The sequence below is a fragment of the Fonsecaea erecta genome (assembly GCF_001651985.1).
Source record: "Fonsecaea erecta strain CBS 125763 chromosome Unknown Scaff2, whole genome shotgun sequence".
NCBI classification, from domain to species: Eukaryota; Fungi; Ascomycota; class Eurotiomycetes; order Chaetothyriales; family Herpotrichiellaceae; genus Fonsecaea; species Fonsecaea erecta.
This window is the reverse complement of record NW_017387245.1, coordinates 4,008,868-4,033,483: the sequence shown is the minus strand read 5'-3', so window position 1 is coordinate 4,033,483 and position 24,616 is coordinate 4,008,868. Positions and strand designations below refer to the sequence as shown.

General features: G+C 53.4%; 10 protein-coding genes across 10 annotated transcripts; 6 read left to right on the top strand and 4 right to left on the bottom strand.

Moving 5' to 3' along the window:
- Positions 1-996: 996 nt before the first annotated feature.
- Positions 997-1,983, bottom strand: AYL99_03197 (hypothetical protein; the record flags this gene model as incomplete). Its single annotated transcript, XM_018834713.1, has 1 exon — positions 997-1,983. One exon carries the CDS (start codon positions 1,981-1,983, stop codon positions 997-999), a length of 987 nt encoding a protein of 328 aa, XP_018697337.1.
- A 1,233-nt stretch (positions 1,984-3,216) lies between these two features.
- Positions 3,217-4,239, top strand: AYL99_03196 (hypothetical protein; the record flags this gene model as incomplete). Its single annotated transcript, XM_018834712.1, has 1 exon — positions 3,217-4,239. One exon carries the CDS (start codon positions 3,217-3,219, stop codon positions 4,237-4,239), a length of 1,023 nt encoding a protein of 340 aa, XP_018697336.1.
- A 938-nt stretch (positions 4,240-5,177) lies between these two features.
- On the top strand, positions 5,178-6,578 carry AYL99_03195 (hypothetical protein; the record flags this gene model as incomplete). The annotated part of the gene is made up of 1 exon (XM_018834711.1): positions 5,178-6,578. One exon carries the CDS (start codon positions 5,178-5,180, stop codon positions 6,576-6,578), a length of 1,401 nt encoding a protein of 466 aa, XP_018697335.1.
- Positions 6,579-8,113: 1,535 nt separating this feature from the next.
- Positions 8,114-9,712, top strand: AYL99_03194 (hypothetical protein; the record flags this gene model as incomplete). Its single annotated transcript, XM_018834710.1, has 1 exon — positions 8,114-9,712. The coding sequence occupies one exon, from the start codon at positions 8,114-8,116 to the stop codon at positions 9,710-9,712; it is 1,599 nt and encodes a 532-aa protein (XP_018697334.1).
- A 763-nt stretch (positions 9,713-10,475) lies between these two features.
- AYL99_03193 (hypothetical protein) lies at positions 10,476-11,294 on the bottom strand (the record flags this gene model as incomplete). Its single annotated transcript, XM_018834709.1, has 2 exons — positions 10,476-10,720; positions 10,841-11,294. The coding sequence occupies 2 exons, from the start codon at positions 11,292-11,294 to the stop codon at positions 10,476-10,478; spliced, it is 699 nt and encodes a 232-aa protein (XP_018697333.1).
- A 100-nt stretch (positions 11,295-11,394) lies between these two features.
- Positions 11,395-13,941, top strand: AYL99_03192 (hypothetical protein; the record flags this gene model as incomplete). The annotated part of the gene is made up of 1 exon (XM_018834708.1): positions 11,395-13,941. One exon carries the CDS (start codon positions 11,395-11,397, stop codon positions 13,939-13,941), a length of 2,547 nt encoding a protein of 848 aa, XP_018697332.1.
- A 619-nt stretch (positions 13,942-14,560) lies between these two features.
- Positions 14,561-16,966, top strand: AYL99_03191 (hypothetical protein; the record flags this gene model as incomplete). The annotated part of the gene is made up of 1 exon (XM_018834707.1): positions 14,561-16,966. The coding sequence occupies one exon, from the start codon at positions 14,561-14,563 to the stop codon at positions 16,964-16,966; it is 2,406 nt and encodes an 801-aa protein (XP_018697331.1).
- A 246-nt stretch (positions 16,967-17,212) lies between these two features.
- Positions 17,213-19,490, bottom strand: AYL99_03190 (hypothetical protein; the record flags this gene model as incomplete). The annotated part of the gene is made up of 4 exons (XM_018834706.1): positions 17,213-18,406; positions 18,459-18,932; positions 18,984-19,011; positions 19,066-19,490. The coding sequence occupies 4 exons, from the start codon at positions 19,488-19,490 to the stop codon at positions 17,213-17,215; spliced, it is 2,121 nt and encodes a 706-aa protein (XP_018697330.1).
- A 345-nt stretch (positions 19,491-19,835) lies between these two features.
- Positions 19,836-21,561, top strand: AYL99_03189 (hypothetical protein; the record flags this gene model as incomplete). Its single annotated transcript, XM_018834705.1, has 2 exons — positions 19,836-19,985; positions 20,053-21,561. The coding sequence occupies 2 exons, from the start codon at positions 19,836-19,838 to the stop codon at positions 21,559-21,561; spliced, it is 1,659 nt and encodes a 552-aa protein (XP_018697329.1).
- A 671-nt stretch (positions 21,562-22,232) lies between these two features.
- Positions 22,233-24,268, bottom strand: AYL99_03188 (hypothetical protein; the record flags this gene model as incomplete). Its single annotated transcript, XM_018834704.1, has 4 exons — positions 22,233-22,319; positions 22,505-23,430; positions 23,536-23,739; positions 23,917-24,268. The coding sequence occupies 4 exons, from the start codon at positions 24,266-24,268 to the stop codon at positions 22,233-22,235; spliced, it is 1,569 nt and encodes a 522-aa protein (XP_018697328.1).
- Between the last annotated feature and the right edge of the window lie 348 nt (positions 24,269-24,616).

The window sequence follows — 24,616 nt, the reverse complement described above, 5'->3', positions numbered from 1 at the left end:
TGTGTGTCCCAAAAGTCTGGGTGGGCTCTCACGCGGAGAATGGACATTACGGTTCCATTTTGGCGAGGTACATTCACCCTTGTGCGTGTGTTACCCCGGGGGTCTCGAATGAGTTTCTTTGGGGAGGGAGAGAAAGATTTGTGGCTAACTCCCTCCATCTCTCCGTTACCTGCAGCAGCACACGCGGCCATCATGCCGACGACAACAACACCAACAACAACGTACACTGCGATCCCTCGGGTTTAGCCGCCCATTTCCACCCCTGTGCTCCGGTTTTATTGTGGGAGCATCCATTTATCCATCATGGCGCTGGTTGAATTGCTTTGCTTAGCGTTGGCAGAGGCAGGAGGGACAGACTGAACTGCGAGTTTAGTGGTATCAGGTGCGCGGAAACAATCAGGACACACACATACCACGTTCACTATGATTACAAACAGGAAGAGCACTATAGTTTGGGGGAACACGGATGGCGGTAGCCCATGGGATCCCCCATCACGTCCTTTTTCTTACGGGTATATTGACACAGCGATCTATCTATGTATCTTGCTTTCGATGAGATAACGTTCTGGTGAAGAATAGAATGCCATTTTCCTCCAAGATGTGCCCTTGTCCACTACTTATTAACTTCGACTTCTAGTGATTCCACCGTCTACTCCGAAGATTTGAAAGGCTAATCAAGCTCGCACATGTCTGTCATCGTCCCCAACTCGGCCTATACTGTGTCAATGACACTCGCTGACGTCGTCGGAGAATTCCTCAGAGAACGTTCCTTGGAAATACTTTGTATTGTACAGAGAGGGCGTCTGCCCCTAAGCCTTGGATTTACAACTATTTATCTGCCCGACCGAGAGAAATCATTCAACGCTCGTAATGGAGATGACAGGAGATTCTCATGCACATCCACCCCGGATAATTCACATCTGGGAAGAGATTCCGATGCTCTTACACCGGCGAGGAAACCAGATGATCCTTCTTAGAGCAAATATATTTCGTTCTTCAAAGAGCTTCGTTCACACCCTTGCTCGTCTCCGCCACCAGCTGATGTACACGCTCTTGTTGGTATTGGTTGAACGCCCAGATCCCAGTCTGCGTGTTCAACGACCCGAGCAACTCGTCCAGCGTCAACAGACCGGCTCTCCTGACCGCCCTTCGTAGATACGCGACGACGAGAGACACCTTCTCCCAATCCACCTGTTCATCCGCACGAAATAAATTTCTCCATATCGCGCTAGCGAGAACCGCGTCTCCCTTAACGAGTCCCTCATCGTACGATGCCAGTATCCCTCGATATTGCAAAAAGAGGTCCTTGAGGTAGCGACTCCGGATTCCCTGGGCGGCGAGGTTGTGCAACAGAATCATCTTGTCTTCCGCTGTCCGCGAGAAATGCTCGATCAGGTAGCGATGAAAGTCCTGAAACTCGGCCTCGGATTCTAGGGATGCGCGCAGATGTGTGACGATCACATACATGTGTAGAAACGTAACTTGTGACCACGTCGAGAATGTAGGCTGCAAATCAATCGTGCTGAACCACCATGAATCCTTGTTTTCGGCCAGAGGTTGTCCCAGTTCAGCTCCCTCTTGTGCCGTGGCTTTCGGAGGACCCTTTCCCGTGAGAATGTTCATTCGTTGGTCCTGTGGGATGGTGTAGTCGGCGGGTGCCGCGCAGAATTTGAATATCGCTTCTGTTTGGCCATAGATGGTGTAGGTTCTTGTCGCGGCCGGGATGTTTCTCTTAAGTGATTCGGCAAGACGGGTCGGAAGGCTGAACTTGCTCGGGGGATTGCTGAGATGCGATTGGATTTGGTGCTGCATCTGTGACACGCTTACACCGGCGCCGGGGGAGGTGGGTTGTGCAGAAGATTTGTCTTCTCGTTCTGGTGGTGGTTCCGACTTGGATTTGGATTGGGGTTCGGTGCTGGGAAACGAGGCTGTCACATTCGACGTGACGGTGGGAGCTGTGGTGGGTGGAAGCAATTGGTCCATTGGAGCCTGGCTTCCGCTTCGAGGAGCTTCTTGTTGTTGCCATCTCGAAGAAGCAGCCGACAGATATCGTCGCCCCGAGACGGACGAGCTCTGAATTCGTAACGTCTGTGCAGAAGACTTAGTCAATGAGTCGTTGAAGATGCAAGGGCTTGACGAGGGAGTGCAACGGACATTTGATTCGATTCTGATGCTCTGCCTCAACGCTCTTAGGCATTGAGAGCATATACCGAAGGTACTCATTGTGCAAGGCTATGATGAGAAGAAAATGGTGAAGATAATGGGTAGGAGCATCATGTCCAGGTCTAGAATTTCTCCGCTTCGCGACCACGGAGCAGTGAACAGAGAGCGCGTCATAGAGCAAAAAGATGGGACATTGTCTGACGGTTGGCCAAGCGTACAGAATTCTGGAAAATGCACTAAAGCTATTTGTCAGACGACTGCCCATTTTCCATGAGGTCTGATTGGTTACATAGACTAGCTTAGTCAACTGTCTTGGTATTTTTGACGCATTTGCCATCCTTTAACATCTCAGCCCCAAGAACCGAATATCTCATCTTACATCCATGTTTTCGCCCCTTTCTTGTCCTCCAGGAATCGGTTGCTCTAAAAATGGACATGCTGACATAGTCGTACCCCTTCCCTTCTAGCTTTTAAGCTGAAGCTTTCCACTGCAAGTGCTTACCGAAGCTTGTCACCGAGAAACGCTCTCCATCAATCGCTTACAGACTGACAGCCCCCCGAGCTGAATGAAACCCTTCCACAGCGCCCCCGCCGCCGCCGCATCGTACCTGAGTATTTCCCTATCTGGTTATCGCTTGTTTCCGACGACTCTCAGACCGGTTCTCTTTGTTCAATGCCAGAGAACTGCAGAGAGGTCGAATGACACGGGTACATGTCCTCTGATACTTGAACAAAGAGATGTGCCATGTCACTCATTTGTTGAAGGCCAGTGTGCAATGAAAGCCTGCGGGCTTACCGTAGGACAGACAATTCATTATCGGTCCATGTGGCTGAGGATGATCCTTGACCGGGGGCAATGCCGCCCGTTTTTGGTAGTGCTTACTGCCCAGCAGATTGCCTCACGAACAGCCTCCGCCCGCTGGCGACAGTGGCCGTATAACACATGGCGGTCCCCTTCCAAACCCTCGATTTCTTACACTCTGCGCTCCATCTTCAATTCTTTCGTGCGGATTTCAAGCAATTAATTCTTTCCTTTCCTGCACAGTTGCAGCCATGTCGTCCCTTTTCCTTCCCGTCGCTCTTTCTTTCCTCGCCAATTCTGTTGTTGCGGCGCCTGCTCCAGTGGTGACTGGCACCAATTTACCTCCTAATATCGCCCAACAGGCAGGTGGTGGTCTGCCGAATCAACCTGTCCAGCCCAAAGTCTCCGCGTCTGGATTGAGCAATTTCCAACTGGCTAACTTCCTGGAGAACCTGGAGTCAGCTTTCTTTCAAGAGGGACTGATGAACTTTACGCAGTGGGGAACTGGAGGACAGACGAACGGCGTGAGCAATATGGTCGTCGTCTCTCACATTGCTGCTCAAGAGGAGGTGCACGTTGCTTCTATCGTGGGATTGCTGAAAGCAAATGGCGCCCAGGATGTCGCGCCCTGCCAATACGTCTTCCCTACCACGGACGAGACTAGCTTCATGGCACTGGGCAACATCATCACCACTGTCGGTATTGGCGCTTTGATTGCCCTTGCAGATGGACTTTCCGAATCAGACCCCGACCTGGAAGCTACAGTCGCCTCGATTCTTCCTGTGGAATCTCGGCACGACGCCTTTTTCCGTCTCTTTGCGAATGAGATCCCGAATCCCACCACCTTTGAGACGAAAATTAGTGCACCATGGGCCTACAACTTAGCTCTTGACTTCATTGTTGGAAACTCATGCCCTAACCTGCCTGCATCTCTCGCTGCTCTACCAGTCTTCCCTGACTTGGGGATTGTCGGCTATGGTGGCCCATCATTTGCGAACCCGAATGCTCCAGGGAAATTGATCTTCAAAGTCGGCCAACCCGATTTGCTCCCTCAGGGCTGGAACTCGGGTCCACTCTACATGGCGTGGGTCAACCAGAACAACGTTCCTGCATACACTGCGGTGACCCAGCAGGGCGATGAATTACATGCCGACGTGCAACCGGGAATGTTTGGCATTGCCTTCGCGGCGCTGACGAACCAAAACACGGCAACCAATGTCGATGACTTGACCAAGGCAACACTGGCGGGACCATTGCCAATCCCCCTTACTTAAGATTCGGTGTGAAAAAGCGGGGGCTATCGCGGATTCAATGAGCTTCATGAGAGTGGCAGTGGCGCCGAGGAGTTTGCGAGGATAAGAGGATGCTGGTTCATTACAATATCGTGCAGGAAGGGGAGATAAGCTTTGTATGCATTAGCCACAGAGTGGAAATCCATTTACAACCTTTGCCTACGCTCAAATCTTGGTCCGTGTCTTGTATTTCCTTTCTGATCTGCCGTGCTCTAACCTTCTAACTCTGATAATCGCTGTATCTCATGCAATGGCTGACGAGGCAACACTCACCACAGTCTCGTCACGGACACAAACTGTTTTATGTTCTGGCAACTAGCTCTCCGCCTTGACCAAAAGCAACTTAGGTAAAGTGACTTAAGTATACTCCTGCAGGCTGAATAAACCAACAGGAATGGTCTGTGAGAAGCTTGACGATAGTTGCAGGGGCCGGTTGTTCGCAATCACCTTCCTTTGCGAAACAATTGCAGTGTCTGCATATGGTGTCATTCTTGATCTTAGTTTCTTCGCTGAGGCGTGTTAGATGCACAAATTGACTGCAGAGTTTCGATAGATGTCCTTCACCCGTGGCCTCGTATTCGCCTTGCCAGCTCCGTTTCCGGCAGCCAAGATGGCCAGTTCTATCATCGACTTGCGACATTTCCACTTGATCTAATTGATCTTCCGAGCAACCATATCACGACTCTTATCTGCTCATCGTCGTCTTGACAAACTTGCTCATTCAGTGATAGCACACCGTTCAACACATCTCTCTGAAGAATTCAAATAGTGTCTCCCTCTCCGAAGATGCCGCAACGGGTTCTTGTCGTTGACATGTGCTGCTAACCACACCCCGGTCCCGTCGGATCACACTCGTTATCGCCATTGCACGCATGTGGAGGCATGCGATGCCTGCCAATCTCTGTTGATGACATTTGACTATGCCACCGCTCGTCTTCATCGACGTCCGAGACACGTCCGGGCTCAATCCAAACATAATCAGACGCCATGTCGCCGTGGGGATCCACCAGAAAAAGCGAATGACCGACGTATTCCGCCATCAAAATCATTCAGCTGCCCGAGAGCCACTGGTCTTACGGCCACAAAAGCAACAGCAAGCTGAAGAAGTGGAGGTTGTAGAGCCTCTATTGCCAAAGCAACAAGCTGGCGCTGTCACTCGCACCTACCCGCCACAAGCACGACGCAGAACGCACGCGCGGGATCCTAAGACCGCGTTGATGTTCCGGTGGAGAGCCGGAGGACCGACAGCCCTGAAGCCTCCGAGTGATGACATGAAGATCGAGTACGTTCTGAGCGAGTCCTTCAATTGGATGATGGGCCAATATACCTCGTCGTGGTCTTCGCTTGTCCAACGTGATCCGACAGTTTTTGATCTCAATGGCGAAGTAGAAATCTTCAGAGAGGCTTTTTACATTGTGACGGACCTCTTGGATCTCCAAAAGACAGACGCTGCATTTGCAGTTCTCAGGCACACCTTGGACGCCATCCCGTCCATATTTCGGAACCCCCATCCAGAATTGTTGTTTACACTTGTTGAGCTTGCCTATGGAATCAACATGGTCCATGCCTCTGATCTCCATACCAAGATCAGGCCACATGTGGCTGACCTCGCATCCACAATTTTGGGCACTAAACACCCTCTCACCATTTTACTGAAGTCGGAATTCAATACCTCTTTGAAGACTCATGTCACTGAGCTTGTGTTCAATTGCATCATCGATGCCTTGTCCAAAACCTTTGGACGTGATGCATATCAGACATTGGTCCAACAGATGGGCCGCTCCCAATTTTATTCGCGCACTGGTCGTGGCGAAGAAGGCCAAAAGCTGATTGCTGACATTCAAAATCGATGGATGCAGCAATACGGGGCAAACTCGGCGCTTGCAAGACTCGCGGAGCTCGAGTTATGCCTTATGCGAGTGGAGGAATCCCGATTACGAGAACAAAAATCTCACCTAGATCCAGCACTGGAGGCTCAGGCAAACAACGCCATGCTGAGGATCGAAGTCATGGCTGGGATCTACTCTAACAAGTTTACGGACAGCCCTTCGCACCATCACACCGTGCAGAGTCAGTCCCCCGGGACAATGGCGCTTGCGCAATGGTTCCTTCAAAACAAGCGTTACTCCTTTGCATTGCACTGTTACGAACGTGCAAAGCAACCTTTGGCGGATTGTCATCACACTTCAAACAGACCTCTTGCAGACCTCATCGCCGTCACGACAGAAAGTGCTCTGCGTGAAATGTTTTGGCAACCTAGTCCATTGTTGATACTTCCCTCCCAAGCTTCTGTGCAAGAAAACGTGATGGCATTATCATAGGCGCAGCACTGTGAGATGTTCTTGGCGAAGGCAACTCGCTAGCTCTCTAGCACACTGCTACAGCGATCACGGCAATGGCGACGGCATGCAAGTGTTATGTGCCTTACGACAGTAGCGATGGCGGGTTCCGGGTTACGGTGACCATTGATATGTCTGAGACCCTCGAGCACAACTCGTTCTATGTCGGAATACCTTTTTGTGGTATCATTGACCCTGTCCTTTACCACCCTGCTTCAGCATATGGGCCCATATTAAAATTAATCGGCTGCCGTTCCGTTGAGATTTATCATGTGTACAGCCAAACATGATAGAAGAAGGAAAGTCGTACCGTTGGACTCATGATGTGTCAATCTCACATATGGATAGCTGCATGGGCCGTGCCCTCGCAGCAGCAGAAGCCTTCGTGGGAGGTGACACGAAGCTAGGAGGATAGCTTCGGCCAAGTTCATTTAAACCAGCGATTTCAGCGATATGCATAGCTGCATGATGTGTGGTTACTAGGTGGTATCCCGTGCAGCCAAGCATCCTTCACGTTCATGTCTCAGCAACTCTGAGGGATGCCAGCATTTGAGGCAAGCCAAGTGCTGAAGGCCCCAAAATCCGCTTTTATTAGACCACTTTGTTCCTCTCTGTCACGAGGTCGTCCTACATCAACCCGAGGGGAAAGTGCACGACATCTTGCTGCTGTCAGGAACCGGTACAAGCTATCCGCGACCCCATGCAATTCGCCGATATCAAAAAACAACTACCTCCACAAGCGATGCGGTCAACATCCGAGTCTGCTCGTTCTATGCTCATTTCAATGTCACCGAGTGGCAATACTGGCAGTAGTTCCAGCCGCAATAGTGCCAATTTCGACTTTCAAATGAGTCCTTGAAGGGATCCCCATTGATATAACCAGAAGGACCTGGCGGTATGGTGCAGCCGATCCGCTACCGCTTTGCCGCTCGAAATGTGAGTCTCGTTGTCGTCTTTGAGTCTGAGCAGGAAGCACGTCGCCATCGTGAATATGACAGAAAAGAAGAGTGGGCTTTTTGGAATATATCTGCTCCACATGCGGACAAGAGCTTCCACGCGAGATTACGGATGGCTGTCGCCGTGTTTTCGATCACATCATGAGGATCCAGAGGAAGAGGTCCATATGACGGAAAAAACAGTGCAGCGATGAAACTCATGAACCATGTTGAAGAAGCTTTGAAGAACCTGGTCCTGGGAGCGATATAAAGCTGTCTGCTGGGAGCATGTTCCTTTCTTTCTAGAGGCAGCTTGAGGTCCGGATTATTGAAGTTGCTGTACACAATGAGGAGCGTTCTAGTCACTCTTTTTATCAGCCTTGCAGGCTTTGTGCTGATATCTGCAGAGCAGCATCCCGGTTTGTCTCCTTTGACATCTAACTCTATTGTCTGATCGCTAACAGAGAGTCAGTTGTGCACGACCGGCTCGTCCGCCGTTGTAATAATGAAACTCATCCGTGGTTCTATGGGAACGACACCAATGGGTCGCCACCAGGGGGGGTTGGTCACCCTGGGTCATGGATGGTTCCAAGTGCGACTGGCACCAGCGATAGCAGTTCTCGAAGCTTCAGAGTCAGTCCTGACCAGAGCACGACCTCGTTTCTCTCAAACGAGACGGCAATTTCGGCCATCAGCGGTATTCCAACTTCTTCGACGAGCTCGTCGCCCAGTAACGTAACGTCCAGTACTAGCAATATCACACCTACACCAACACCAACCAGCTCTCTGATCACCAACACAACACTGGCCTCCCATGAGAGTACTCTTGCAGCTTCTTCCTCTCAATCGACCACTTCTATAACATATGGAACCACCACGTCGAGCCTTTCCAACGTCTCTTCAACAACAACCACAACGCTTCGGTCCACTACAACGATCTGGTCCCCACCTCCTTTCAATGTCTCGTGTTCCTATTTAACGGGCTCAGGTTGCGGTCCATACAACGCCACGGCCCCGGCATGGGCGACAGGAAGGCCTAGTAATGGCCCATTATGGACCAATGTTTCCTCGCCAGCTTGGGGATACACCCTACCGCTTGAGACGGACACGTCGTCAGAAGGTGGTGGCACTGTGATTACTATCACTATTGAGGCTACACCAGCACCAATTACACCTTCTCCCATAACTCCACCACCAGAGGAGATCACAGTGACGGCTATCGTTCCGGAAAATTATAATCATACCTCATCCTCCACCTCTGGCCAAGGCACAACACTGCTGAGTGGCACAGGCTTCGAAACCTCTGCGATATGGCCAGCTGAGTCTGCACCCATCACCATGACAATTGTGATAGGCAGCAATGTGACAAGCGTAGTATCGGAGAGTCAACCATTGGTTTCAACGACGTCACCTTCCAATTCGTCTATCGTCTCGGCAGTATCAAATCCAGCTGCCACAAGTGGCTCCGGATCACAAGGAGCCTCTCTTACAGCCTCAGAATCATCTACTATTAATGCAACGACAACCAGCACAGGATCGTCTCCTAGCAATTCAACAGTGACAGGGTCATTCAACGCCACTACAGCGTCAGCTCCCGGCGGCAACTCGGGTCTTCCACCAGCAAGCATAACCTCGTCGCCATACTGGACCAATGCCACAAGCGGCACGCCGTGTTCCCTGACGCCTTCGTACCTGTGGCAGGACTGGAACTGGACGGCGCCTTCGGCTCCGACCTCCGCCGGCAATTCCGACACTGCAAACAGTACCTCCACGTCGACCGGGAGCCCAGCAAGAATGTCTCAACCAACCGCGGTCAGCTCTTCTAATGCTACTACCAATCAGCCAACACCTCCTTCCTCGACAGACACGTCGCCCACAGGGGACAACTCCACAATTACTTCTGCTGGTCCTCCCGTGGGCATACTACCTACACCCATCCCTCCAGCAAGCGGCCAGCAGACCAATGGCACGGCAATCCCGACGACAGGCGATTGGTTTGCGCTGAGTACCTTCGGCGACGGCAGTGTGTTGACGACATTCGTGACGCATTTTGGTCCCGCGTTCTCGACCTCGTCGGAGTTTGGCTACAATGCCGCGATCAGCTCTCCGTCACCGGTGGGACATCATATTGTCGTTCCTCCAAAGAAGATGGCCGCCTGGGCGAAGATGGACGACGTGTGATTATCGGGGATTGATGATCAGCGATACAAACAACCACAGGGAGGAGGAGAGCGCATCTACGGGGGTTTCTGTTGCCAGTAAGCTACCATTTGAATTCTGTCGAGTCGAGTCCTGTGGAAGGACAGTGCGAAGAGAGTCGAAGAGAGAAGCATAGTGTAATATCATGACCAGATACTCGTGGCCAAGTTTAATGATCCTCATTGTCAAGAATAGGTTTTGTGGAGGTCTGCTTTCAAATTATGCAGATCACTGTTTGATGGCACTCAGTGTGACCTGCCTCTTTCGGCTTTCGGCCGGTGGTTTCATGTATCTCATCTCGTCGGCTCGGATGCGGTGACTGCACCAGCTTTTGCGGCGTGATATGCTCTTCGTTGAATCCATTGTCTCCGCTAAATGTACTTTATCCATTCATCTTGAGCATTGACGTTGGAATCTGCTGCCTCTTTGAATGTCACTTCCTGACATATGTCTTTTCTGCCCGGACAGAAATGTTTGCGACCTCAGCATTTCGTGATACTGGTCCCCCAATTTGGGTATGTAGACTGGGGCCCTGGGCACGTGATTGTGCTCAGGTGTGTTGTGGGAGGTCGGACTCTTCTTAGAGATTCCACCGTTGGACAGTGAAGTGAGTGTTGTAAGTTTGGTCTCGGCGTTTGGATGAGGTTGTGGACGGCGTGCAGCCAATATCTCCCGATGATTTGTCTGCTGCACTTGAATGAATCCATCCTGGAATGGATGGCCATGGCGTTGTCCAATTCCCTTTTCACTCGGACTCAATCGGAGTGAGCGGTGCACTGCTGATGCCAGATGTCGCTGGGGTCGCACCCTCTTCTTGTACAGGGCGCAGGCTGGACGCAGTTCGCATGCTCTCCAAGGACTTTTGCGCCCACTCTGCAATTGAAGCAGGGCCGCCCACGATTGATACCGATTGCAATTCCGTATCCTTGCCGAGCACGGTGCCTTGGTAGCGAACTTCTTCGCCGGTCTTGCTGTGGCGCTTCTTCAACGCTGCTCAAGGCAAATGACGAGTCAGTTTACATGTCTGTCACTACCACCTGACTTTCGCACTTTCGCAATCAAAACTCGTCTTCCATGATTCCAAACAGATCATCAGAGCTGAGAACTTACCAGAAACATAATCTTCCTGCTCGTCCAACACTGCCGCAATCTCCTCCACGTTCGCATCATCTCCAAAGCCAGCAATCCGTCTGATCTCCTTATTGATTGGTCCATGCGCCCAGTTGACGAAAGCCTCGACTCCTCGTAAATCCTCAAACGGAACCCACACTCCCTCCACAATTTCCACGTCCCCTTTCAAGCTCTCCTCCACGGTGTTCATCTGGGGCACCAGCGCCCCGGCCTGGGCCAGTGCAAGTCTCACATCCTGAACAGTCGGCACGAAGGTGTTGTGTGTGTTGAACGCGTTCTGGGCAGTCGATGACGCCAGTAAGAGAAGGTAGCGAGCTGCGAGATCTGTGACGGTGTCGATCACCACAGGACGCGCAGAGCTGAAGCCAGCGGCGCGAAGAATCTGAAGAACTGCCGGGCGTAACAGTGCGGTGTGAAGGTCGGCTGAAGTCATTGTGACTGCCTTGCCTGATCCGGTGTTTCTGCTCAAAACATAGAACAGGAATTTGAATCGTGGCTCGAGCAGATTCTCACGAGAAAGATAGTCACTCGAGATGGCTAATTCATCACGGGAGAGAACAAATCCTGCACCCGTCGCGGTTCCAGTCCTTCGTGCCTATCCAAAACCAGTGCCAAACCCGCTGGTGACGTTCGTGAGGCGCAAAAAGCTGGAGCACTACAGACTGCCAGAGTCACCATCAGCCTCCTTTGTGCGGCTTAGGCTGAGGCCCGAGTTACTGGGTAGATGGCCAGTCACGCTGAAAGACGCTGTTCAATACGACAACCCGCTTAACAAGAGGGAAGAGTCGACGAATCCAGCGATGCAAGAGAATTCGCTAGATTCAAATAATGGCATGCCACGTTCTGGGGCTGCCACCAATGGGGCTGCACCGCCTACAGCAGTTCCAGGCTCCTTGGGAATTCAGGGTTTCACCAATAACGACACTTTCCAGCAGGCGGCAGCGCCTAGTGAGCCTGTGGTGGCAGTGGTGGCTGAGGCCCCGATTGCCACAACCCCACGACTCCCGGCGCTTGACGAAGCTGATGCACCCAATGAGCCCCCAACCACCGCGAAACCAGCGCCACAGCAAGGCAAGAACACAGTCGCGGCGGCTCCCAAAAATGCCCCAGCCAAACCCCGAAGCCGGCTGCATAGTCCAGCCCACCGGCAACCTCGTCAAGCCAAATCTATCCTCAAACCTGATCCATCTGCTGGTGTCAATAAGAGGCGTCACACATCATCCGCTGCGAAGGGCAGACGGAAGGCTGTCACGGTCAGACTAGAGCCTGACGTCCAGCACTTCTTTGACGGATCCCCTGTTTCTAATTCCCACGAAGAGAATGACCCTTCCTTGCCCTCCTGCGATCCCGGCCCTATAACCGACAACGACGGCGACGACAACGTACTCAAGATGTCGGACGCACCCCTTCCACCCCCCGACAAGGCGAAGCGCCCATCCCTAAAACTCAAGTTCCCCAGCAAACCTACAATCCCTCTCGCTGGAGGAGTACAGCCTGCGCCGTTGCAGACCCCGACGCCTCAGAGTGCAGTCCGGACACCATCCATCAAGCTCAAGCTCTCAGGCACAACCACCCCTCGCACTGGCCCTGACGATGCTGCAAAGCCAAAGAAAAAGAAGAAGGACGCAGATGCCCCGGCCGAAACTCCGGGCTCGTCCTCGAAGAAACGCAAACGCGACCCACGCGCGGGCGAGGAAGACGAAGGCAGTCGGCCAGCCCCAGCACCGCCCAAGCCTGTTACACTCCGAAAGCTCACGTTTAAGAAATCATCCCAGACCCCTGGCTCAGCATCCAAACCCTCAGGGGCAGCACACCTCGCTTTCAAAGTCAAGGGCAAGATCCCGAAACGACCCTTGGGTGTGGGATACGACTCGGAACTCGAGAGCGAATTCCAGAACGACAAGGGCGAGACGCTCGCTGGTCGTGAAGCTGATCCCGTCATACACGAAGGCTTTATCCTTCGAATGCAACCAGGAGAGGATTGTGATTACTTACGAAAAGTGATCGAGGACGGGACAGCGGGCCAGGTACTGGCGAGAGGTGCACACGTCAATCTACGAATGCTCGATACGCTAGGTCGGAGAGGTATTCTGCAGATCAAGGACCACAAGTACGCCACCACACTGGTAGATCTCCCCTGCATCATTGAAGGAATGAAATCCTGGGACAAGAAAGGGTGGATCAAAAGCATAGACATCTGCCAGATGCTTATGGTGCTTGGCCGTTGTAACAACGAAGAGGAAGCCAGGAACTATCCCCTGCCCGAAGATGTTGACCCCAAAACCTATCAGTACGCCCACGGCATCACGGCCCCCATGAAATGGGTGCGTAAGAGACGTTTTGCGAGAACCAAACGAGCTCGGGTCGATGATATTGAAGCGGTTGAACGGAGAGTCCATGCTCTCCTCGAGGCGGACAGGGCGGCCCTCAGCTCCAAGTATCAAGTTCTGGACCATGATCCGCGCCTCGACGAACATGGATACAGCACGGAGCTGGAAGAAGATGAAGATGCTGAAGCCGAACCCGAGGACTATTTCGACATACCACCCGGTGTGCACGGATCCATGGTAGAAACACCAATGCTTACCGAGACTCCTGTGCAGGAGGAAGTCGGGCAAGAAGATCTCGATGCGCTCGAGCGGATGTTCTTTGACGAGGACGCCGTGCCTTCCACAGACACAGCTGTACCCGCTCGAAATACCCTGCATCCTCCAGAAGCCGGTGGCGACTCGTCTTTCGCAGTAACTAGCACGTCAGCCTCCCCCTCCATGACGGCTGCACATACCCCGATCTCTGCCGAAGCTGTCGAAGCTTCCTCCGACGAGGACGAAGACGAAGATGCCGGTGATGAGGATGAAGACCGTGACGACGCCGAGAAGGAGGGTGACGAGAACAAGCGACAAGCCATGGAGAGGATCGAGGACATGCAGAACAAGATCGCGGAGCAGAGAGAATTGCTCAAGAAGACGACGAATGCCATTTTGAAAAAGAAATTAGCGAGAAAGATCCAAGATCTGGAGGACGATGTTGCTATGATGAGGAAGAACGCCGGGTTGGGTGGAGACGACGACGAGGACTGATTGTTCTGGGTGGGGATTGAGGAGAAGGGACCATGGAGAGCATAGGTGCCCGTCAGTCTGAGTATCCATGCGGTTTTACCAAAAAGATCTCGAAGGTGAAGGTGATCCAGAGACCTGTCCCATTCACGCCAATTCGTCCATTGAAGACACAATGGCGAATGCCACGGTGACAGCGGAATGATGCCTCTTCATGACCATGGGCGGAACTGAATTGAGCCGACCTCAATTCAAGAGCGCTTCGAGGCTCTCGGTTAGAAGTGGTTGGGTCGATTGAGTATGCATTGTATTACCACTGTGTGGCTTCAAATGTCCTGCCTTCCTGTGAGCTGTATCCCGTGAGACGCTTTTCCACCGGGGCGGACGATACGAAAAAAGAGCCCAGATCGGCAAAACCACAAAGCTACGATTGATGCAATATCTCTGATTTTGTTTGTCTCTTGCCTTGTCTTCTTCCATATTCTGAACAAATCTTGCAGCTCTCTATTAATAGCGCCAAGGCTCGCTAGTTGGCTCGATAGATCAACGTCGTGTCACGGACCTCCCTCAACGGGTCAACCTGTTCCATATCTCCCAAATCTTTTACGTATGAGCCAGCATCAAATCCCAGTGTAAGTCCAGTATGGCCCAGGATCAGCCATGTGCCGTGTCCAGGGATCGAGTGAGGTCAATATACCTTGACAGCCTCAAGTGGAAAGAGGCCAACCGACAAGGCACTCCGCCTATTTTCCTCCCTCGGCGCACCGATATCCATTCAGACAAAGACCTGCTGATGATCTTTACAAGCAAAGAGCAAAAGCGGCGGGCTCGGCAGTGGTGTCAAGCATACTACTATGCCGCACAGGACCCGGAGGGCCATATCCCTTTGCTCGACAAGACCATGGGATCTCTTCTGCGCTGCAACTTCGAGGGCACCCTTGGCGAGGACGCCATCATCACTCAGGCATGTGCTCTCCTATCACGCTTACCACGAACGCCGCACCTTCCTGCCTCGCTCTCTGAGCAGTTCAAAGACAGTACATTACCTTGGCTCTATTTTGGAGGCCTCCACTCCGGCTGCCCGACACTGAACCAGGACAGCTGGCATGAGTTACTTGTGACCAACTGGGTTGATACAAACTGTATCCGGCTGGCGTTAACGATCGTTGAGATCCGTGACGAGATGACGTTTATTGGCACAACGGGGAACTATGTGAACACCCTTGCAGAGTTGGTGGAAACAGCATTCAGCCTCGCGGCCGAAACAAACGATACAGCCGATCACAGGCATTGGCTAGTTGCCCAAAGCTTCCTCTGGACATGCTGGTGCCGATCTTTGATGCTTCATTTCCACTATCACCTGGATCTGCAACTTCGAGCCGGATACGATGCCGAGCGAAATGCGTCCTTGAATGTGCATCTACCACTACTTGGCGACGGGACAACCCTCAATTCGTCCGAGGAACTGCCACCGTACATGTGCACCTGGGCCTTTGGGCTGTTGAAATTGGACAGAGCTTCCCTTGGCCAAGATTTCCGTGGCTTTCGAAATCGATTCTGTACCATGTTTGGTGAAAGGCCAGGAAGGTGTATTCTCACGTCTTCGCAGGCTTGCAACGGACAAGGACCGGCGCACTGCCAACGTTTTACAGGCATGAAGATAGTTGATCAATCGGCACATGACTTCGGGTGTAACGGTTGTTGTGACAGAATAGTCTGGGACGAGGTCAGCTATCGTAATATTGACGGCGCGAGAGCGGTATCGATTCAAGACTCCGACCATGCCGTCATTCGATACTGTCAAGCATCTCCAAACACATTGAGCGTCTCACATGTCTGGGCTCACGGCGCTGGGGGGAGACCCAATACAGGGATGAATGCTTGCCTGCACGCACGACTCGTGCAGCTGGCCCACGAGAACGACTGTGACTCTTACTGGATGGACACGCCTTGTATTCCAGAGCACCATGACCTCCGTTCCGAGGCGATCGCTAACATCAACCGAATCTTCACCATGAGCAGAATAACGCTCATATGGGATCGGGACATAATGTCCATTGATATTAGTGACGACTCGATAGAGACGATAGAGATCTTGCTTTCCACCCTTCTCGTCTGCGATTGGAACGTCAGGTCTTGGACCTTGCTGGAGTCGATGAGAGCCCGTCACAATGTTCATCTTCTGTGCAAAGACAACCGAATCATCTCATTCAAGGAATGCCTAATGAAGGTCCACGAGAAGGGGGCAATCGCCATCTCTAACCTCTTTCTTACTCATCAGCAGCTCCTTCCGGCTCAGCCTCCGTCGCTATTCCAGCAAACTCCCCAGGGAGAAATTGTCAGGCGTCGCGATGGGTATATATCTGTGGAAGAGTCTATCTGCTTGCTAGCTTATCGGCACGCATCGCGCCCAGGGGACAGCACAGTGATCATGAGCTTGTTGCATGATACGACACCAGCATACACCACGGAGATGTTTTGGAAATCCAAGGTTAACAGCATCATTCATACAGGGATCCTGTTTTCTGCCCATCCGAGACTCCAATGTCAGGGTTTTGGTTGGGCTCCAGCTCAACCTGAGGTGTCCTGCCTGGCCATCACATCGCCCACACAAGCACCGTCACAGCACCTGGTGTATGACGGCGCAGGAACGTCCGTTGCCATTATTACCAAAGACGGCCTTGATGCTCAATTCACGACATTTGAAGTATTCACTCCTTCACAAAGCAGGTTTCCACGCGTCACAGCTTGGAAGGATGCTTTTCTCCCCGGCCAGGGCAGAGGCATTGACTTTCCAGCACGTCGAGCCCTGGAGGAATTTCAGCTGCATAAACATCGCCACGCCTTGTTCGTGCTCCCTTCCAAATCCATCTCGGGCGCTGCGGGGTATCATGTATACCGCGGACCCTGCAATGGCGCAGTCTTCGGGGTGATTGGCTCGAATGACAAGGCTCGCAAGATTTGGCACTGGCTTGGAGTCTTCGAGTGGGATTCTAAAGCTCCCTGGCCTCAATTGAGACGCGAGGTTGAGAGCATCTTCTTGGTATGAAGACAGCCTTGGCTCACAGGGGATGGAGGGTCACATTGGCTTGAGCTTTTCGATGTTTGCGTCCAGATTTTGAGGACTTACGGCTAATACCTGGAGCATGTTTCTGTTATATGGCATCCACGTTCTCATGGCAGACCAGATGCAGCTGAGTCCTGCTCCCGAAGAGGAAATGGTAGGGAACTTGCTAAGATGCTTGGGACAAGACGTTGGCATACAACCGAGGAGGAGAGATTCTCAGGAGCAGTGTTACAAGGCCCCCATCCGGCTGAAGCTACCATGTCCCGAGAGCAACTGCTCCCATTGGGTCCATTCGGTTGGATCCGTCTCAAAGGAAACAAGGTCGGGGAAGTTATAGCAGTCGAAGGTATCAAGCACTGGCAGATCCCCACCCTGCTTCCCAGTCTGAACCTTCCCCGGGATGACATCGGCTTGGTCAAGGGCTGCAGGCTTGGGCCTCGATGTCCAACCATGCCGGATCGCATTGATGTACTCGGGCACCACTGGTTCTGGGAGACCCTCAGTTCTCGTGGCGGCAACATAGTCGTTCCAAACCTCCAGAGTCCATTTACCCAGTGCAACATACACAGGTCCAGTGGACTCCTTGAAGGCCTCGGGGTACTGCGAAAGCACCACCCCGATTAGCTGCCACAATCGATCTACCTCTGGCCCTGGCTTGCGGTGTCGAGCCTCGATTAGGACACAGAGCATCGTATCCCAGAGATAGCTCGTGCCGACGCGCCATGTGTACTTCTGCAGTCCCTGGTGTCCTCGCACCAAGACTGCATATTCCAGCAACTTGGTGGCGTTCCCAAAGACGATGTCGCGTTCCGCCTGTGTGATTTTGACGCGGCGTCCCGCCAACCGTAGTCGTGGACTGTGAGCGAGGAGCCTCATCTTACATATACAGGACCTGATCATGGCGGATGCAAATATGTGCAGGGGATTGCACGGATCGCAATATCGGAGATACTTTCTCTCCCAAAGATCTTCCATCTGGCTGATTACAGCATCCTTTTTGGCAGTTGTGACATCGGGGTTCGTGAGGACCTCCCAGTGAGCACCACTGGACGACGGTGAGGCAAGCTTGCGTAGGCACCCGATGATGTCGCATCTGACAAGGCAGAGAATGATAGAGGTAATTCCACTTCGCTCAGACGGGGGTTCGACCATACCGGGGCTGAGATCTTCATCCTCGACATTCAACGCCACTTTGGTGTCTCCCGTGGACAAATCCAGGGACGGTCTCATGCCCATCATATCGGCGGCACGAAAATCTATATGCACAATGTGCCACCAGAGACGGCGCCTCATTTCTGTTTCGAAAAGCGACAGTCCCAGTGATTCGCCATCCCGATGGAGACCCATTTTGAGCGCGAGACGCACGGCCACGCCTGACAGGACATATTGGGTGTCGTGGCGATTGGACGTTCTCACGCCGATCTACTCGGGTTAGTACTGACATAACAGAAAACATTCTGGGATCCCAACTTACGAGGAATAGCGAAAAAGCTCGGAGTGTCATGAGGCTCGAGGTGTGAAGAAATCCAGCATTTATCAATGTCTGACGGGCTATCGTTCGATAGTGTGCAAGCATGGCCGGCCTCGGTCCTCCCAGCAGACTCTGGCATTCATCATCATCCAGTGCGCTGACGGTAGCGAGACAAAAGCAGAACATGGCCGCCCTTAAGCTGTTTGGCGTCTCCTGTGGATGTTGAAGCGCATTCGCCAACGAGGACCAGAAGGTCGGGATATGCAGGATTTTCATCACCGGATCGACTCGGTCCACATATATATCCTTCATCTTGCGTAGGACCTGGATGTCGGGGTAATGATCAACGATATTGGAGGTGCTGGGGGTGCTGGGATCAAGGCTTGCTTGGTCAAGCGGACCGAGAAAGAGCGGACATTCATTCACACTGGCCTCGTCCAGGAGCCCATCAGTGGCATATTCATCCGGGTGACGAAACTGCAAGCGTTCATCAGAAGGAAGGCTACTTTATATGGTCATCGGCCTCACCTTGTCTTCTAAGTTGGACCAGAGAACGCTATGCCAACACTTTAGCAGCTGTGCACCAGGAATGTCAAACTCACAACCATACCTGTCGAAATATCTTGAACTGCCTTCCCTGGTGACCAGTTTTGATCTGTTCGCACCAGGTCTGAGAGGAGTAGAGTCGACTTCCATCCGGGACTCAGCATTATGGAGGATGACCACATCCGACCTGGCGGCTGATTCCCCATCTGAGGTGTCACTATCCAAGGATGGTTCGATATTTGCGCCATAGGACTTGAGCAGTCCTTCATATCGCCTCAATTTGGCATGCAGCCCTTCTCGGGGAGGCTTTGTTCTCTTGCGCTTGCCGCGTACCGGTGGAACAAAACTGCATTCTGTCTCCGCCTTGACACAGTTGGAGCACGGAGTCTGGCGATCACATTTGATCTTGCGCTGCCGACAGCCCAAGCAGGAGTAGCCTTTGGCATTTTCATCCGCCACCACCGACTCCTCGGTCAGGGGCTGCGACATTGCTGCTGACTGACCCTTCGCCTCTCCTCAGAAAGATGCCACGGTCGTCGGAGAGATATTGTTGCAAGACGGGGCAAGGTCTATCTTTGCGGTGTTGCCCTTTAACTTCGTCGGGCTTGAGCTCGGCGCTCGGGAGTTGAAAATTGAACTTTTGAGCGCCGAGAAACGACGCGAATAGATGCGAAAGATGCGAAAAGGAGCGACTCCAGCACCGCAAGCGTCCATCAACGAGCCACTTATTTAATTAAAAGGCATGGTATCCAGGTCTGTCGAGATGAACACTCTCAGCTGCCTCTCGACGTCCGCTCATTCCTTTTCGACCAAAGTCAAAACATTCCTTCCATCATGTCGCAAACCTCTCTGCGGGACAGCGAGCCTTGTGCTGAAGACCAGACTCAACAAAAGAGTGCTGCAACAGCCGACGGGTACCCTAGCATGCACAAACGCATCGTGATCATGCTCGCTGTATATCTTTCGATATTCCTGGTGACTTTGGTAATTCCCGCTTGACAGCCTCAAACCACTACGTCTTACCTTGCTGACCAGCTACGTTGCACACCAGGACCAAAACATTATATCCACCGCCATTCCACGAATCACCGACGAGTTCCATTCTATCGACGACATCGGCTGGTATGGCAGTGCCTACCTGCTCACCATGTGCAGCTTTCAGCTCCTCATGGGCAAGGTCTACAAGTTCTACCCGGTGAAACCCGTCTTCCTCTCCGGCATTGTGCTGTTCGAAGTCGGCTCAGCGGTGTGCGGATCGGCTCCCTCTTCTACCGCCTTCATCCTAGGCCGCGCAGTTGCTGGCCTGGGAGCGTCGGGCATGTTTTCGGGCGCCATGGTCATCATGTTCCACACCATACCGTTACAGCAACGGCCGATTTGGCAGGGTGCCTTTGGAGCCATCTTTGCGGTGGCGTCCGTCATCGGCCCTCTTGTCGGAGGTGCATTCACCGATAACATTACCTGGAGATGGTGCTTCTATATCAACCTCCCCATCGGAGCGGTGGTTGTTGCTGTAGGCTTGTTCTTTCTGCGGATTTCCAACCAGAAGCTCGATGCGCGAGCTCCTGGGGTGATTGGGAAGTTGAAGCAACTCGACCCAGTGGGCAACTTGGTGTTCTTCCCCGGCATCGTGTGTCTGATTTTGGCTCTCCAGTGGGGAGGAACCAAATATGCCTGGCACAACGCTCGAATCATCGTGCTCCTGGTGCTTTGTGCCGTTCTCTGCCTCGCCTTCGTTGGGATTCAACTGTGGAAACAGGAGGATGGCACCGTCCCGCCGCGAATCGTCAAGCAGCGCAGCGTGGCGGCCGCCATCTGGTTCTCCTTTTTCAACGGTGCGGCGACCATGACCACGGTGTACTATCTCCCCATCTGGTTCCAGGCCATCAAGGGCGTCGACGCCATCAAATCCGGCATCATGCTGCTCCCGTTGGTTCTGTCCTCGGTCATCGCCTCCATTTCCTCGGGCATCATCATCAGCCGGGTGGGCTACTACACGCCGTTCTTCATTCTCAGCTCCGTCGTCACGTCCATCGGCGCGGGCCTCCTGACCACGTTTACCTCGACGACCGAGCACCCCAAGTGGATTGGCTACCAGGTGCTGGTCGGACTCGGTCTGGGGTTCGGCGCACAGCAGGGCCTGAACGTCGTGCAGACCATCCTGGGGCGGTCCGACATCGCCACTGGATCTGCCGTGATCATGTTCGTTAGGTTCCTGGGCTCCGCCATCTTCCTGCCGGTGGCCGAGAACATCTTCCTCAACCGCCTGGTCGTTAAGCTGACAAATCTGCCGGGGATCGATCCCACGGCCGTGACCAAGGCTGGTGCCACGGATCTGCGCAATCTGGCGTCGGGCGGCGACCTGCAGACCCTGTTGGGCGACTACAACGACGCCATCGTCGACGTCTTCTACCAGCTCGTGGCGACCTGCGCGGTGACCACCTTGGGAAGCGTGTTTGTCGAGTGGCGCAGCTTGAAGGCCCGCGCGGGCGAGCAGGCGAAGAAAGAGGGAGAAGCGAAAGAGACCGTAGAGAAGAAGGAGGTGGGACAAGATGTTTGAGAATGGCGAAAAAGGTCACTGAATCCAGCTGATCTGGGCTTTTTGATTCCCGAATTCTGTATTACTAGAAGATAGACGAACCCACCTAGTACATTTTTTGAAATAGAAAATCTCCCTCCCCTCAAAGAAAAGAATCTGTGAGCAAGCTGGCCAGACTTATCAAAATCTCTCTCTCCATCAGGGTCTTGCGTCATTCCGGCTACATAGGGTCATACGGCATAGGAAGTAGATTGCGTTTCTATGTAAAACAGTAGATTTCCCAAGCAAATGGGTGGTGGGAGTGTGCATTTGCATTTCTGTCTGTCCAAATATCGAGTACGCGTCTATCTAGCGATTTCCAGATGCGATTTCCAACGATGCTGGGGTTTCGAGGCGTCGTCAACTGACCGGCAGCAGAGCAGGGAGAGTAAGGGTGTGGATGAGAGAGGCAGGCAGGGCTGTTGGAGGAGAAAATCCATGCATAGACGGATACGATGTTGAGAAAGTGGTTTGTAGTAGTCGCCCACTGGGGGACACCAGGCAGGCAGGCACTCTCTCTGCCCCCTCTCCTCCTCTCCCCTCCTTTCCTGATGGTCAGGAGACGACAGATCTGAGGGGGTAAAAAGCGGAAAGCCAAAGAAACGAAAACAAATGAAACAAACAAACAGGGAGGCAGGAAGGAGGGATGCCCATCAAATCTCCACCGACTTCTCGGTCCGCTGCTCCCGTCGGCGCGGGATCGCCATGACTTGGTGGATCTTGACGTCGGCGGGTTCGAACTGTCGATTGGAATTGAGTGTCCGATTAGTAAGTCGCTCCTAGGTACATGCATCCTTTTTCTGTCCACGACAACAATGAAGAGAGAGGCTGGATGGAGGAGAGGCTGAATGAAGGGAGAAATGGGAAATAGAGAAAGAAGGGAACAACGAACAACCAAAAGAAAGAGAGAAAGAAACGAACTCACCTTGTAAATCCGCAGTAGCGTGGCCCAGATCTTGTACAGCTCTAACTGGACGATGTTCTTGCCGATGCAGCTGCGACTGCCGTGACCAAAGACCAGCATGGAGCGGTGCATGCGTAGCTTGCGGTCGCGGAACTCCTCGTCACTCTCGCGGGGCTGCTTCAGCCAGCGCTCCGGGTTGAAGGCGCGGGCGTCGCTGCCGAAGACGTGCGGCAGCATGGCCATGGACGCGGCGTTCATGGCGATGACGGTGCCAGGGGGCAGGTGCGTGCCGTTGGGCAAGGTGAGGCCGGACGCGCCGGCGACGCGCTCGAGGTTATTGGCCGGCGCGCCGAACTGGCGGTATGACTCCTGGATGACGGCGTCGAGGTAGGGCATCTTGAGGGCGAGCTCGAGCGCCGCGGGGCCTTCGGTGTCGGCCTCCTTCATGGCCGCCATGTTGACGCTGCGGATCTCGCGGTGCAGCCGCTCCTGCGCCTCCGGGTGCTCGGTCAGCCAGTGGATGGTGGCGTCCATGGCGCGGGCGCTGTTGTTGGCGCCGGCGAGCACGTTGGTCGCCGTCAGGTGCGTGATGCGCAGGTCGGTCATTAGCGGGTAGGCCTTGCGCGCGGCGATGAAGCTGCCGAGCAGGTCCTCGTGGCGCCGCGAGGACGGGGATTGCGACTGCAACTCGGGGTCCTTGGACGCCTGGGCCAGACGCTCGCTGACCACGCGCCGCGCGAACGTGAAGAACATGCTCGGCTTCTTGGTGACGAACTTGAGGAACGGGTTGCGCTTGGTCAGCGTGTCCAGCAGAGGGAAGTTGTTGGCCACGCTTATGTAGCGGAAGTTCTCGCGCTGCGCCTTGATCATGCCGTTGAAGTCGTGGCCGTGGTCGAGGAAGCCGAGCGGCTCGCCAAACGAGATCTTTGACATGACGTCGAAGGCCCCTAGATGGATTAGATACGAATGACTGAAATAAATCATGTGGATGCAAAGATGGATGGATGTGATGGGATAGGATGCGTGCCGTTCAAGGTGTGGAGGAAACTCACAGTATTGAAGCCACCGGGTCATGTTGATGGGCGTGCCGTCGGCGTCATGCTTGTCGAGCTCCTTGATCAGCTTCTCGATCGTTTCGTCAATGTACGGCTCGTAGCCCTTGAGAGATGACAGGGAATAGGCGTGGGCGATGGGCCGGCGGTAGATTCCGTGCGTCTTCTCGTCCTTGATGCTGACCAGGGCGGTTTGGTCGGTACCTATGTGAAAATGTGAGCCTGCCCACTCTCCAAGCCTTGTGTCTGCAGCGGGTTTGTTTACCAGTCATCACGAAAACTTGGTACCCGGGGCCCTGGTGATTTCGGGGTTCGAGTTAGCTTGGAAGAGGAATCTCCTTATCTGCAGCATGAACAAAACACCAAAACACTACAACCAACCGGTACTACTTGCCTTGTCAAGCCGCTCTCGAAAGCCATAGATCACATCGATTGCCTCGGGGTCATAGACAAGGACATGCTTGGGGCCGATGCGGACCACGTCGCCGTAGCGGCCGATCATGTTGATCTGGTAGTTGTTGACGCCCTCATTGTGGTGGTTGATCCGCCAGGCCTGGTACCCGCGCCACAGGTTGGTGTACTTGGCCAGCCAGGGGCCCGGGATGTGGTCGAGTCGGGCCCTCTTGCTCTGCACGAACAGGTAGAGGAGCACTGCGAAGACACTGCCCACGAGCAGGTAGACGGGGGAGACGACAGCCCCCGGCTGAGTCAGCGGTGTGGCCGAAAGCGCCATGGTATGAGAGTCGTTCGAACAAGAAATAACCAAGACAGGTCAAGGAGATGGCTTGAGTTGGTTTTCCCCAGCCAAGAAGAGCTTAAGGTAAAGGGGCGCCTGGCGGTGTGAAAACAGGCGAGAACTTTTGCTTCCAGAGATGGCTTGCTTACACCCCCCTTTTCCCTTTTCCCTTTCACCTCTCTCAAGCCACTGGGGGAACCTATTTATGCTGACCCGAGGGGCACAAGTCACCCAGAGCCTTGCCATCTTGTCTCCTCGCGACAGAATCCCAACTGCCGACCTGTCCCCAGCAGGAGGAGGGCGGGGAGATGGACTCTGGGGAAGGTCTCCCCGCAGGGGGTGGGG